Source organism: Abramis brama (assembly GCF_963993115.1).
Source record: "Abramis brama genome assembly, chromosome: 15".
NCBI lineage: Eukaryota > Metazoa > Chordata > Actinopteri > Cypriniformes > Leuciscidae > Abramis > Abramis brama.
Window position 1 is genome coordinate 14,365,687 of NC_139977.1, and position 16,277 is coordinate 14,381,963.

General features: G+C 40.3%; 1 protein-coding gene across 1 annotated transcript in view; it reads right to left on the reverse strand.

The window, feature by feature from the left end:
• Positions 1-712: 712 nt before the first annotated feature.
• Positions 713-16,277, reverse strand: part of LOC311096990 (olfactory receptor 6K3-like) — a gene marked incomplete at both ends in the record, with an annotated part of 28,216 nt that continues 12,651 nt past the window's right edge. The window contains one exon of the mRNA XM_084136458.1: positions 713-1,747. Coding sequence (XP_083992584.1) covers positions 713-1,747 — 1,035 coding nt within the window. The remainder of the gene's footprint in view (positions 1,748-16,277) is intronic.

Here is a 16,277-nt window from a genome sequence, read left to right on the forward strand (position 1 = left end):
AAACCACCTCAGTGATATTCAAAGATTATTTGAAATAAAAATGGAACTGCGATTCTATTAAATAGTATATTTTTAAATGTTACATTTCCTCATGACATAAACATTACAAGACAGTTGCTTTTTATGTAATTATTGCAGCAAAATTCCAAACGAAGCATACGGATAAAAATATAATATCCTAAATGGAAACAAAAGCAATCAAACAATTTATAATATCATTACAAATAGGTCTGTTGATTTCTCACACTACTGAAAATACAATGGAGTGAAAGAAATATTCAGTTTTGTTTTCAGAAGTGGAAAAATAACGTATTGTATATTTGCCTAATTAGAATTAATTCAAAAGTATTATTCAGTCTATATTATTTTTTATTTGTCATTTTTAATTTAACAACAAAATAATTTAAGCCTAAATTTAAGATGAAGCCTATGTATTTTATTTGCATTTCATCCATGTGGATTACAATAGATTTAATGCAAACAAACTAAGAAACTTAATCATTTATGTGATATACATAAATGAAACAAGAATGAGATTTCTGTAATTATAATCATGCACAATAACCAGGTTTATATATTTATCAACAATAAATACAGTTTACTTCAGTCTCATACATTGTAACTTGAATCTAGCTTGTTCCACACATATTCATACTTTTTAACAGATTCAATTGAATTGTTTTCACAATGAACAGCAGAATGAATGCAGATTCTAAGCAACAGAAGGAACTGTTTTTCTGGTGGTTTTAGAAGCAACAGTGCATCTACAAAATGCTCTCTTCATTGCATTTTGCAGTTCTTTATTCCTCAAGCTGTAAATGATGGGGTTCAGCAGGGGTGTGAGCACAGAGTACAGCACAGCGATGACTATACGAACATCTGGGTCAAATTTAGCTACTCGATATGAGATATACACAAAGAAGGCTGAAACATACGAGATGCACACCACTGTCAGGTGGGACACACAAGTGCCCACAACTTTGAGCTGCTGTGACTTGCTCATTTTTCTCATAGCTTTGCCAATAAAAACATATGAAATTAAGATGAAAAGAAATGTACTGAGAAGTGCAATGAGTGCGTTTGTTAAGGACAATATGCCATTCCTGGTGGTGTCGACACAGGCCAGGCTCACTACTGAGGAGTGATCGCAGAACATGTGCCTAACAATATTAGGCCCGCAATAAGGCAGCAAAGTCGCCCAAATAAATGCGGGCAGCACCATAACGGACCCAAAACCCCAAGCAGCAAATATCAATAGAATACAGAGCCGCCTGGTCATAATAGTTGTGTACCGCAGGGGGTTACAGATTGCTACGTACCGGTCAAACGCCATCACAGTCAGCAAAGCGCGCCCTGTCACTCCAAATGAGAGAACAAAGTACATCTGTAAAAAGCATCCTGTTTTGGAAATGGTCTTGACCTCAGTCAGGAACACCGACAGCATTTTGGGAATGGTCACTGACGTGTACACAATATCAGAAAAGGACAAATTATGAAGGAAAAAATACATAGGAGTGTTGAGCTTGGGGTCGGTTCTAACAAGGTAAATGATCATGCTGTTTCCACACAGAACAGAAACATAGACAGTGAAGAAAATGGGCAGCACGTTTCTGTCCCTCAGTCCATCAAGGATGAAATATTCCACAGGCCCGCTGGTGTTCATTGTGGTGATATGCAAGCATGCAGATCCTGACCTGGTCAAGTAAAACAAAACAAAACAAAAAACTCTTACAATATGCAACTTATGCTGTATGTTGGGGATTCCTCATTATCTAAAGCACATACAGTTTTATGCTATATCTTGAAAATGATGTAGTCTTTAAAGTATATGCACTGACATTAAAAATGATAAAGAATCCTTTTACAATACACTGTTTACTAGTTCTATGAATAAATCATACACAGTATAAAATACTATATTAAATATTTTTTTTTATTTAGATATATTTTATATTTTATTATATATTGCTATTAATAAATAACATTGTGCCTTCAACGTTCCGATTTTTTTACTGCATTAAAAAATAAATTACATATAAAAAAATACCATTTCTGGATGTATAGAGAAATTGAACCAACCTTAAAATAAAATATAAGTGAAATGTAGAAAGTACTATACACTTTAGAGTACTATAGAGAGTCTCTAACAGTTGATAGTCAGCATGGGTCAGTGTTGTCACTCTGGCATCTTCCTATGTGACAAACATTAAACACAGAAGTGGCTTTAAATGCGGTAATTTTCAAGAGGAAAAACACACTGGGTTTTTTTTTTTTTTTTTACCAATTTCCATTTAATGCATAATGATGTTGTGCATTTTATATCCTTGGCAACAACTCTCATGGTGCATCATTAAGAGGAGCAAATGATAGTTTTGTTTTGTTGTGTAAAATATAAACATATTATTACTATCATCATTATTATAAGCTGAAAAAATGTTTTAAAGATATATGTAAATAATATAAAAGAAACTTATAGAAAGTGCTGTGGAACAATAGACATGAGCAGTGATTTATACTTCACCCTAGGTTTGGCCTTTTGAGTGGCATATTGTAAATACACCTGTCAGTTTGACTGCCTATTTGAGAAGGATCCTCTATCTGACCTTCCTCCAAACTATACTGCCATGACACGCATGAGCACTCTTGATTACTTGAATCAAAGCTCCTCCTGAGTCAGCAAGAACTGTGGCACCGTAATCAAGTCAAAACTGCAAGGCCAGATTCCTGCTTACCAGGCAAATCACCAGAAAGTGCAGTCTTGGTGATGAGGAAACTCTAATAGTCTATAGCATTTAAATTAGAATTAAAGCTTGAAAGCATAGCTAGCATACCTGCGTAACTATTACATTCATATTCTTCATGAGATAAGATAATTCCTGGAATGTCATATGATGCAGGATGCTGCAGCTCGTCTTATCTTCAACGAGCCCAAGAGGGCCCAGGCACTCCTCTGTTCATCTCTCTGCACTGGCTACCACTCGCTGCTCGCATCAAGTTCAAGGCATTGACGCTTACTTACAGATCTATCACAGGCTCAGCTCCCTCCTACTTCCACTCGCTCCTACGAGTCTACATCCCTACCAGAAGCCTACGATCGGTCAACGAGCAACGGCTCGTGGTTCCATCACAGAAAGCCACAAAATCACTTTCCAGAACATTCTCATTCACAGTTCCATGCTGGTGGAATGCTCTCCCCACCCTCATCCGGAATGCAGAATCCCTGACAACTTTCAAAAGACAGCTGAAAACGTCTCAGGTTACGTATGTAACCCTGATTCCCTGAGAGGGAACGAGACGCTGCGTCGAGACGCGGTGGGAACGCCCTGCGTGATTGCGTCGTGAAGCACGTGTATAATCAGTCCAATGGAAAGACGAGACGTCATAGGCGGGTGACATCATCGACCAGGAAACTATAAAGCACCCCTGGAAACAGACCGCGACAGCTTCTGAAAAGCCGAAGCAAGTCAATCACAGGCATGCAGGGAGTATGGCAAGGCGACGTAGTGTCTCGTTCCCTCTCAGGAACCAGGGTTACATACGTAACCTGAGACGTTCCATTTCAAGGGAACTCGAGCTGCGTCGAGACGCGGTGGGAACCCTATACCCACGACGCCATATGACAAATGCCTGTTCTATATGAAGACCATGCACACACTAGGAAACAAGCACCCTAGACCCTGGAGTGGAGCCTAGGTCCAAGTCATAAAATCTAACAAATGTAAGCGGTGAGGACCAGCCTGCTGCATTACAGATGTCATAGAGTGAAACTCCTGATAATAAAGCCTTAGAGGCAGCCATACTCCTGGTAGAATGGGCCGGGACAGCCAAAGGTGAAGGCTGTCCGGCCGCTTCATAAGCAAGTGAGATAGCCTCAACTACTCACTTGCTCATTATCTGTTTAGATGCAGGGCAACCTATCTTAGGTAACCCGAAGCAGACAAATAACTGCTCTTATGCTTATGTCCACAGAGGGCAGCTCTGTGGACATAAGCATCCAAAGCCCAGACAGGGCAAAACAGATTAAGTTTTTCCTGATCTGGGGTATTAACCCCCTGGGGTCGGCGGTATCGCCGGCGATACCAGCTCGCTTTTTTTCTTATCAGTTAAAAAGAAATTAATTTTGCTCTGTTGACTTTGATATTACAAACAAGTTTCATACATCAATCGATTCTGTTAAATGTGTATTATTTTTGTGTATACTCACAATAAAAACAAAGTGTTGTGCTTTTTGCCAAATAAAGAAAAATAAACGTGATGCGAGTTCTGCCTTCTCTCTGTCAGTTAAGTCCATTCTGAAACGCGTCCGAAAATGAACTGTAACTCAGCGAATACTCAGTCAAACAGGCATACAGACACACAGGCATGAAGCTTGAATTCTCTTCTTTTAAATGAAGTAATTTATATAAAACAAATATTCTCATCTTGTGAAATCTGTATTAAAAGAGAACGATTCCAGTCGAGCTCATTAGAGCTCATTCAAAAATAATGTGACCACGCCCCGGAGAGCGCGCGCTATTCAAACGCAAATGTCTGAGGCAATCCACACAAACCTGTGAACGCCCCCATATCAGCTCGAGAAAACACAAGTTTATTCAGATCATTACTTGTTTACACCGTCTCGCAGCGCTGAATAATAATAATGGAAAATGTCCCTCAGAAGTGCGGGTATTTCGAGGAGCAAGGATCCGACTGAGCTGAGGAATACTGTAGTAAGTTTTTTTTCCTTCTCAAGTGAATCGGGTTTCTGTTTGTGAATGAATGAACGGCAGAGATGCGCACTGTTTACCACAGCTCGCAAAAAGACAGTTTAAATTTAAATCGCATGTGTGAATGAATGATGATGTTTTAGCAAACTGTATTGCTATACTGAGATGAGTAAAAATCGACTGAAATATGTTGAAATAAAATGTAGGCTATTTGTATAAGCAACGTATTAAACTGCAAATTAACATTTATATGCCCTAATATTTCATAAAAACAACGTTACAGTCAGGCGAAATATGAAAGACAACATTTTGTTGACTAGATTTGGGTACAGTTTTTACTGTAGAATATACTGCCACATCAAATAAGCTTTTGTTTAGCAATTTCTGCTCATATGTTCTATATATATATATAATACTATTTTTGTCAAAAATAAAGTCATAAACTAAGATGTTAGATGTTCCAATGTTGGCTATATTCAAACTAATGAATACCTACATATGATCAAATGTAGGCCTATAATAATTTTTTTACAAAGAAAGAGTACACTTGAAATATTGTTGAAATTGTAATTATTGTTGTAATTGTAACCTTTTTAATAAAATAGCAAAACATATTTACAAGATAGATGTAAGCAAAATCTTAAATGGTCAATATAAGTCTTCTTCTAAATATATCTTTTGTCCTTGCATTCATTCTTGTGGGGCTCAGTCAGTGTCACACCTGAATGAATGGCTCATTATGCAGATTGGGTGGGACATTGTATTCTCAGGTGTAAACCACTCCTCGTTCACGCCCCCCTCGCATATTGGCTTTCCAAGCAAAACCTTTCAATACATTGATTTAAATTGTGTGTGAACAATTAGGCAGGATGATTTTCACATCATTTTGAAGCCAGAACTCAACAACATTCATTAGTCAAAAGTCTTGTGGACACATATTTAGTATGTGTTTTGTGGTCTTATTTCAGCAACTTTCATTTTTATTTTTTTCAATAACCACACATAAACATTATTCTCTTAAAAATTCAAACATATACATGCATGTTGATCACATATTATGGTAGCCCTGTTTGTGCTATATAGAGTGAATTTACACCTTTGCCATTATCATGTTTATAAATAACTGAAAAAAGCACAAATGTCAGAGCATGTCAGAACACCTCCAGGGCCCAGAAAACCGCTCAGACCCCAGAGGGTTAAGGTGGAGGACAGAAGGTCTGCAGCACAAATGACCCGCAAATTTAGTAGGGACCTAGGAATACAACACGGCAAGGGGAGAAGAAAGAGTATCACCAATACCAGATGCAAATCCAAGTACGTGCAGGCCTCAGCCTGTACCACGGAGAAGATGAAATAAGGATCTCACCTCAGAGATAACCCAGCAAAGAAACATTCATTGCAGAAATTAAGTACTGTACCATAGGGCAGATAGCAAGATTCAGAAGGCGTTCTCCGCACCAAGCAGAGAACAGTTTCCATTTCAATGCATATTCAGTCTTCTCGTGGAGGGAGCTCTAGACTGGAGTATGGTCTCCATGACCTCAGTCGAGAGACCTGAATCTATGAGCTGGGCCCCCTCAGAGACCGAGCCCACAGTATCCATAACTCCGGATGAGAGTAACTCCCGGGAGCAAAGATATTGGGAAATGCGTACAGGTGTAGCCTCAACCACACCTAATACGTTGCATCCAGTTCAAGCAGAGCTGGATGCGTCAGGGAGGACCACATAGGGCAATGCGTTGTATAAACGATGCGAAAGGTAGACTTGAGTTTTGGCCGAAGTTCTACCAAAGGAGCTCCACCACCTCGGTGTGAAGTCTCCATTCCCCAGGCCTCAGCCCCTGCCTCAACAGGATATCTGCTCTGATATACGAGACCATCAGTGTGTTGTCCGGAAAGACAAGCACATGGTGACCTCTCGGGTCTGACAGGAAGTATTGAGATTCTCGGAATACCGCCACCACTTCTAGCCAATTATGTGCCAAAAGGAAGATGATCCTGCCAAAGACCCTTCGCCGAGCGACCACTCATGATCACCCCCCACTTGTGAGGGAAGTATCCGTCAATAGCATTATGCGTCGACAAGAAGCCCCCAACACTGGGCCTGGGCGAGGAACCAAGGTTCTTCCACATGACCGAGGCACGTAGGCATAGCCGCGTAAACTTGATCATGCGAAAACGGATTTCCCCTCGGAGAAAACCCCTTTGTCCTGAGCCACCACTGCAGGGGTCTCATGTACAGAAGGCCAAAAGTAATTACGTTGGACGCAGCTGCCATGAGACCCAACAGTCTGAAACTGTTCCACAGTGAGTGACTGGCCTAGTTTTACCCCATTTACGGCGAAGCCGCAACCCCAACATCTTTAAATGCGACAGAAAGACATCTCGCCATCTGCTCAGATTGAGCTAGGATCAACCAATTGTCGATAAAGTATAATACACGAATGCCCTGGAGTCTCAGAGGAGCCAGAGCTGCATCCACGCATATTGTAAAGGTAAAAAGGCCTAATGGAAGAACCCGATACTGGTATGCTTCGCCCTCGAAAGCAAACCTCAGGAACCTCCTGTGATGAGGATGGATAGATAAGTAAGCATCCTTCAAGTATATTGTGACAAACCAGTCCTCGGACTGAATCTGTGACACAATCATATTAGCGTAAGCATACTTTGAACTTGAGATTCTGAAACCCTGCTGTTTAATTGACACAGGTCTAGAATAGGACGCAACCCCTCATCCTCTTTCGGAACAATGAAGTAACGGCTGTAAAACCCTGACTGTCTGCTGGGAGGAGGAACCCCTTCTATAGCTCCTTTTGCAGAAGTGTCAGTACTTCTTGCTCCATAACCAGAGCCTGCTCGGGGTCCACCACTGTGGGGAGGACCTCTAGAAATCTGGGCGGACGAGAACCGAACTGAATTCTGAAACCCTTTTCTATAGTGTGCAGGACCCACTGAGAAATATGTGGCAGTAGTTTCCACGCTGCCAGAAATTGTACTAGGGGAACCAGTTTATCGAGGCTGGCCTCTGGATTTGGTTGAACAGTCACTTTGGTGCCCTGAAGTGGCGAACCGGCAGGGAACAACCGAACTGACCGTTCTACGCCCCTCCTCGGAGGATCGTATGGGGACGCTGACACCTCGGTGCCCTGAACGGAGAACCGGCAGGGAACAACCGAACTGGCACCGCTGTGACCGTCCTCAGAGAGTCGCACCCCAGAGGGTGCCGAGGAGAAATGATTTCTCAAAACCGCCCCTGCCCCGGAGGTACCTTCAGAAGCCTGAATGCCTCAGCGTCAGGACTTCTTGTCTAAGTTTTATTAGAGATCACGACAGTCCTCAGATCTTGCCTACCTCTAACTAGCTTTGTTCCTACTACCCTCCTCGGAGGATCATTGGAAAAAGCAGGCACTTTGGCGCCCTGAAACGGCGAACCAGCAGGGAAACCGAACTGACTGCTCTACGACCCTCCTCGGAGGATCGTTTGGGGGCGCTGACACCTCGGTGTCCTGAAACGGCGAACCGGCAGGAACCTCCCCAGAGAGTCGCACCCCAGCAGGCGCCGAGGAGAAACGATTTCTCAAAACCGCCCCTACCCCGGAGGGGACCACCCTCAGAAGCCTGCAGCCTTGGCGTCAGGGCTTCTTCTTCCAAGCTATTTTAGAGATAAAACAGTCGTCAGATCTTGCATATCTCTAACTGGCTAGACTGCGACCGCCACCCAGGTCCCCCTCGATTGTGGATGAGCCCGAATGGCGAATCTCTGTTTTGCCGCACTCTATGCTGCGAGGAGCTTTAGTAGGCTGAGACTGCTCCCGCCCAGCAGTCTCAGGAACATTAGATAGGTGAGGAAGAAACCTCTGGAACGCTGCTGAAGAGTTTATTTCTTTGTTTTTTTGAAAGCGGAGCGTCTTTATTTTTCTTTACATCAGAAAAACTATATATATATATATATATATATATATCACTCCGTGGCCACCAGCAGGAAAACAACCGAACTGGCAGCGCTGCGACCCTCCTCAGAGAGTCTCCCCCCAGAGGACGCAGAGGAGAAACGATTTCACGAAACCGTCCCTCCCCGGTATAGTTTATCTGTTGCGTGACGCAATTCTCGAATAGCGTCAGTGCTGACATCCTCACATTCATCCATGTCCTTATATACTTTACCCACCAGTGCTGCCTAATAATATTTATCTATTATTTATGATGGCTGGTGGGTAACGTCGGGGTTATGATGACGCCGACCCGGGAGAGAGATAGCACGCAAGCGTCTCTTTAACCCAAGGCACTGTCATACCATGATACTTAATACCCATAACAATACTATAGTAGAAGTTTAGGGATTAAACACCTAAATAGAAACCAGTTTATTCCACGATCTCAACACCTCAGTGTGGAGATAGGGAAAAAATGGCATTCCCCGACGAGGAGGCTGAGATATAGAGTTTTCCTTATATTTTCACTCTCATAATGTTCGGCTGGCCAGTAATATATAACTTAGCAACAGCACTAGATAAAACCTCTTTTTAAAAGCTCCTCTTTATTCAACATAGTTATGAGCTGACTTATTTATTTATTTATTGAAAACTCATAAACATCTGCCTTATTTTGATATTTTTCTTTTATTTTTCTTTTCTCTTTTTTTTACAAAAACACTAACGATACCAATTCCTCGGAACTGGAAATCGCAGCATGAGTGCCTCATCCTGGGGAGGAGAAACCGCAGAGCGTGCTTCTCCCCGAGATAAGGCACTGGATCTAACAGGTGAAGGCAGAGATAGGGCTGGGCCCGTCTCAAATCCCGCTGTTAGAACCAGCGGGACCCGCGCCTCGGGGAGCGCACACTGAACCGTCCGCCTCGAAGTACGGCCGGCGGGAGCGGAGCATCCTCACGGACAGCTTCTCGCAATGCTCACAGTCAGCCCCCTCGAGAACTGACTGTTGGCATGCTCCACTCCCAAACAAGCAACACAAAGCTGAAGTGTGTGTCCCCACCCGTGATATAATGTGGGCAGGGAACAACACAACGCTTGCTTGCTCTCTTTTGCCATAATATATATATATTGCAACTTTAACAGACAACAATAAATATGACAAGGACAGAATACACAGATCGCTTGCTGAAGGCACAGAAGCTGTCGCGGTCTGTTTCCAGGGGTGCTTTATAGTTTCCTGGTCGATGATGTCACCCGCCTATGACGTCTCGTCTTTCCATTGGACTGATTATACAAGTGCTTCACGATGCAATCACGCAGGGCGTTCCCACCGCGTCTCGACGCAGCTCGAGTTCCCTTGAAAGGGAACCCATCTCTTCTGTGAGCACTTAACCTCATAAAAAAATCCTCGCTTATCGGGCTTATGCTACTCTGAACAATGCCTGAACTTCGTATTTTGAGCACTTCTTGCGTTGTTTCTTGCCTCTTCACGATGACTCGCTTAATTTAGTCCTAATTTGTAAGTCGCTTTGGACAAAAGCGTCTGCTAAATGACTAAATGTAAATTTAAATATGATATACACTGCCGTTCAAAGGTTTGGGCTCAGTAAGATTATTTAATGTTTTTTATCTCTTATCTTTACCAAGGCTGCATTTATTTAATCAAAAAAATATTGTAAACAGTAATAAAGTAAATGTTTTCTGTTTTATATATTTTTCTTGTAATGGCAAAGCTGAATTTTCAACAGCCATCCTTCAGAAATCATTAATATGCTGATGTGGTGTTCAGTTAACATTTCTTATCATTCTGAATGTGGAAAACGTCCCCTGAAAGGGGAAAGAGACGCTGCGTCAAAAGTTACGATGCTATGGGAACGCCTCTGCGTGAATTCGTTTCCGTATTCAATACAACCTACCTAACCCATGGCCTGATTGGCCGAACAAGTCGATCACAGGCATGCAGGAAGTATGGCAGGGCAACGCAGGATCTTGTTGCGGTTACAGTCATACCCTGAGACGTTCCCTATCAAGGGACCTTGCGCTCCATCGGAAATCATGTCACTATGGGAAGGTTAATACCCACTCTGCCATACTGACAAGTGCCTGTCTGGTGTGAATCTTGCAGAGCACAACCTAGGAGCACCCAGGACCCCGGTGCAGTGTCCAAATCTAGGTCGTAAAACCTCACAAATGTAAGTGGAGAGGACCAGCCCACTGCATCACAAACTTCTTGTAGGGATACTCGCCATACTTCTAGTTGAATGAGCTCTGACAGCCATTGGTGAAGGCCAGGGCCGTCGCTAGTGGGGTGAAAGGTGGTGACAATTATAGAGGCCCCCGCTGCCCAGGGGGCCCCACAAAATCCAGCAGTTATACTATATAGGCCCCTGTTGTATGAACAATTATAATATTTATATTAGTTGCATGCCTGAGATTTAAATGAAAACCACAAAAACATGCAATTTGGTTAAATATTTTTTCCAAATATCTGCTTCTCTTACCTCCCTAAAAATGGTTTAGTCTGATCTAAAGTATTTATTAATTATTCAGTCAGTGACAAACATCAGATGGACCCAATAAAATTGTAAGTCCCACCCCAGCTCGTGAACAGAACCAATCAGAGTTGAGGCGGCAGTGCCTGAAGTTAACGATGTAGTTGGTGGAAGAGCAGGAGACTGACTGACTGAAAATTTCGGGGAAAAGAAAACATAAATCAGGGTACCAGAAACGCCATGAAAAGAAGGAGAGGGAGGCCAGGAGAGTTGTTGTATCCCAATCGGTCAATACGTTCTTAAAGACAGGTTGCATTGTTATTTCGCTGGGAATAAGAAAACTACCGTCGACTAAAGCCTGCCGGGTACTGTCACTTTTCATTATCGCTGCGCACCACGATCGACCGAATGATTAGGTGGTCAAAATTTCTCTTTTTACACTGATGATGTATTTATTAAATCAAGAAAACATGAATACAACACACTGCACTTGGATGCACATTTATTAGATTGGTATATTCATTTATTAGATTTATTTAATAATATTACCAGTTCCATATTATCTTTATTAAAAAAAAAGACAATAAATGATTTTATTTTTTAAATTTGACTGCATTCTTGTCAATTTCTAAATGTTTACTTTTTGATTTATGAATTATAACGTAGAAATGATGATTTGTTTTATTTTCTCGATGGCGGTCAATTCTAAGCACAAGAAAAGCTAAAATCGGGTTAACCCTCTGGTCCTCTTCGGTCAAAACTGACCAAACACTTTTACGTTTTGAATTGTTTAATTTATTTGTTTTATCAGAATGGGATGACACTTGGTGACTTTTGTTGTAGTAGCTATGTGAACATACAAAAAATCATGGACATGATTCGGATATGTTAAAGGGTCGTAAAAAAATTGTCACACTTGTCTCCTTCGCAGTCATGACTGACATAGGAAATGAATGGGAAATACGAAAAAATACGAAAAATCAGAGAAACTTTTGGTGGTACAAACTACAAATCAGCCACTGTGCAGAAAAAAAGTGCACAGCAATGAAGGGGTGACACTCTAAAACATCAAATGCACACAAGCGTGTACACACACACTCACTTACTCACTCACTCACTCTCACTCACACACACTCACTCACTCACTCACTCACTCTCACACACACACACACACACACACACACTCACACAGAGAAATGAACTAGTAAGATTGCAACAGCAAATTTTGAGAATATGCGAAATAAAATCAATAAATGAAAAAAAATACAAAAGAGACTCTCTCTCGCACAAATGCGCACACACACACACACACACACTCACTCACACATCAGATAGCCTCTCTATGTATTTATATAGGGAGCTACAGTAGTATAGCCTACAGGCGGTTACACAACATTACACCCGTTTTTACTTTTTTAACGCCACTGGATAGCACTTTTCTCACTTCAAAAAATGGATTTTAAAGGCCTGCACTCTATTTTAATGTGAAATGTTGCATTTCTTAAAAAATATATATATATAATTCTAATGGAAAAAATATCTCATACAAATTTTATAATTATTGCATAGTACCATAGGAACCTTTCAAAATTCTAAATAATAATCAAAAATATTATTGAACATTGGTTTTCCTAAAAAAAAAAAAAAAAAAACATTTTAAGGCTTCGGTCACTTTTGACCGCGAAGGAGACAAGTGTGATTCCTAAATGAAGAGGACCAGAGGAAATGCTTTTCCCACAATAAGAATGTGAATGAATTTAATGTGAAAATGTAATTATATCTCAGTATGGGGGTCTTCACAATTCTTATCCAAGAATAAAAGCCAAATACATGACAAGCCTGAGCTTTGACAATTCCTTATTAAAATAATAGTAGACTTTTATAAAGAAGCTAAAAGCAACTTTCAGTAAAGTATAAGACTGATTCTTAAGTGCTGAATGAAGTGGGACTTAAGTGCTGCAAACTAAGGACTACAATGATGTCAACCCAAAATGGCCGCCCTCAACCACTATATACAGTAAGCCAATACTGAGCCTGCAAGGGTGAGGTCACTGCATCAATCATTTAATGTAATTATAATAAAATAATTTAATTAAGACACTGAAACTTTAATATTTTATGAACTTTAAACTTTAAATGCTTTGCATTGTGCAAAATTATCACAAATTAGTATTGATGCTGTGGAATCCCCTGTGGAAAAGTGAGGCAAAGGAAAATTGTCAGATTCACCCTTTATTCAAATAATATTAAAAATGTGTTAAAGATTTTGTAAGCGTATTGTGTCAATTGTTTATTTTTGATAACACAATGAAACATTCCAAATTGTACAGACATATTTTTTAGCCATGTCATACAAAGAAATTATCAACACATGAAAAAAGAAGAGAGGACAATGAAATATTAATAAATGACTATGTTGCAGACAATGTATGATTTTTTTTCCCCTGTGAGCTTTGTAGTTTTTCTAAAACCTGTAGCTGTAGTTTGCCCTTTTTTGTCACTTAATATTCAACAATATTACTGATCTGCCTGCATTGACACTATTATATGAGAACTGAACTGAGCTGGATGATGACATCAGACCGCATTGGGCCTTACGCTGATTTCCTAAAAGAGTTTGCAGATTTTCTCTCAGATCTATTGGTCAATGTAGATAAAGCATTAATTGTTGGAGATTTTAACATACACGTAGATAATTCAAATGATGCGTTAGGGGCTGCGTTTATAGATTTATTAAATTCCTTTGGGGTCAAGCAAAACGTCACCGGACCAACTCATCGTCTTAATCACACACTCAATTTAATTATATCATATGGAACCGATCCAACCGATATAGATATCATTCCACAAAGTGATGATGTCACTGACCATTACTTGGTAACTTGCATATTACGTACTGCTGTAATATGTCATGCTGCGCCGCGTTATCGACCAGGCAGATCAATCCTTCCATCCACCACAGATAATTTCTCAAATTGCTTATCTAATCTGTCTCAGCTGCTGCCTGAACCCAAACAAACAGATGAACTAGAAGAACTAACTAGCACTATGAGCACCATTCTCTCTAGAACATTGGATGTTGTTGCACCCATTAAATTAAAAAAGGTCAGAGAGAAAATTAAAGCACCATGGTACAATAATACTACGCATGTTCTAAAGAGAGAAACCCGTAATTAGAGCGTAAATGGAAACAAACTAATTTAGAGGTCTTTAGAATCGTGTGGAAAGACAGTATGTCACGTTATAAAAAGGCCCTAAAAGCGGCCAGGGCTGAGCACCTCCGCAAACTAATAGAAAATAACCAAAACAATTAACAGACTAACAAATAAACAGACGTCACCCGAACAAAATATCCCGTTACAGTTTAGTAGTAATGATTTCATGAACTTCTTCACTGAGAAAATAGAAAACATCAGAACCACAATTGTAAACGTTCAATCCTCAATCGCGCCTTATAATTCAGCCTCAATTATCACCCCGCAAGAACAATTACAGTGCTTTACAACTATAGAACAAAAAGAGTTAAATAAACTTATTAATTCATCTAAAACAACAACATGTTTATTAGATCCTATACCAACTAAACTACTGAAAGAAGTGTTACCTGTAGTGGAAGAGCCTCTCCTCAATATTATTAACTCATCTTTATCTTTAGGTCATGTTCCAAGAACATTTAAACTGGCAGTTATAAAACCTCTCATTAAGAAACCACAATTAGATCATAATAATCTAGCAAATTATAGACCCATTTCAAATCTTCCATTTATGTCTAAAATACTAGAAAAAGTTGTGTCCGCTCAACTGGGCTCTTTCTTGCAAGAAAATGATATCTATGAAAAGTTTCAGTCAGGATTCAGGCCGCATCATAGCACGGAAACTGCGCTCGTTAAAATCACAAATGATTTACTTTTAGCTTCTGACCAAGGCTGTATCTCAATACTAGTTTTACTTGATCTAAGTGCTGCGTTCGATACTATAGATCACACAATACTCTTAGATCGACTACAAAATTATACTGGTGTTCAAGGACAAGCATTAAGCTGGTTTAGATCATACTTATCTGACCGCTACCATTTTGTCTATTTAAATGGAGAAAAATCGATCATAACTCCAGTAAACTATGGAGTGCCGCAGGGATCTGTGTTAGGCCCTCTATTATTCTCAATATATATGATGCCACTTGGAAATATTATAAGGAAACATGGAATTAGTTTCCATTGTTATGCTGATGACACTCAAATATATATTTCATCACAGCCGGATGAAAACGCTAAATTATCCAAATTGACAGAGTGTGTTAAAGATATAAAAGATTGGATGACGCGTAATTTTCGCGTAATTAAATCCAGACAAGACAGAGGTAATACTTATCGGTTCAAAAAAACGCCCACAGAACCTCTCACAATACAACTTTGACATTGTAGGATGTCCTGTTACTTTATCCTCTACAGTAAAAGACCTGGGTGTTATACTCGATTGTAACCTGTCTTTTTAAAATCATATTTCGTATGTTACAAAAACAGCCTTTTTCCACCTTAGAAACATTGCTAAGCTACGTAATATGCTATCAGTTTCTGATGCAGAAAAGTTAGTTCATGCATTCATGACCTCGAGACTAGATTACTGTAATGCTTTATTAGCTGGTTGTCCTGCATCCTCAATAAACAAGCTACAGTTAGTCCAAAATGCCGCCGCTAGAGTTCTTACTAGATCAAGAAAATATGATCATATAACACCGATTTTATCATCACTACATTGGCTACCTATAAAGTTCCGTATTAATTACAAGGTATTGCTACTGACTTATAAAGCCCTAAACGGTTTAGCTCCAGTCTATTTAACGGATCTTCTATCGCCCTATAATCCATCGCGCTCTTTAAGATCAATAAATTCGAGGCTTTTGGTCATACCTAGGATATCCAGATCAACCAAAGGAGGGAGAGCATTTTCACATTTGGCTCCGAAACTCTGGAATAGTCTTCCTGATACTGTTCGTTGCTCGGACTCGCTCTCCCAGTTTAAAACTAGATTAAAGACGCATCTTTTCGGCCAGGCATTCATATAATATTGTTAATCTTACAGTTCAAACTACAATCCGGCCTCTAGTTCATAAATGCCAGAGGAGAACTGGCCCCCGACTGAGCCTG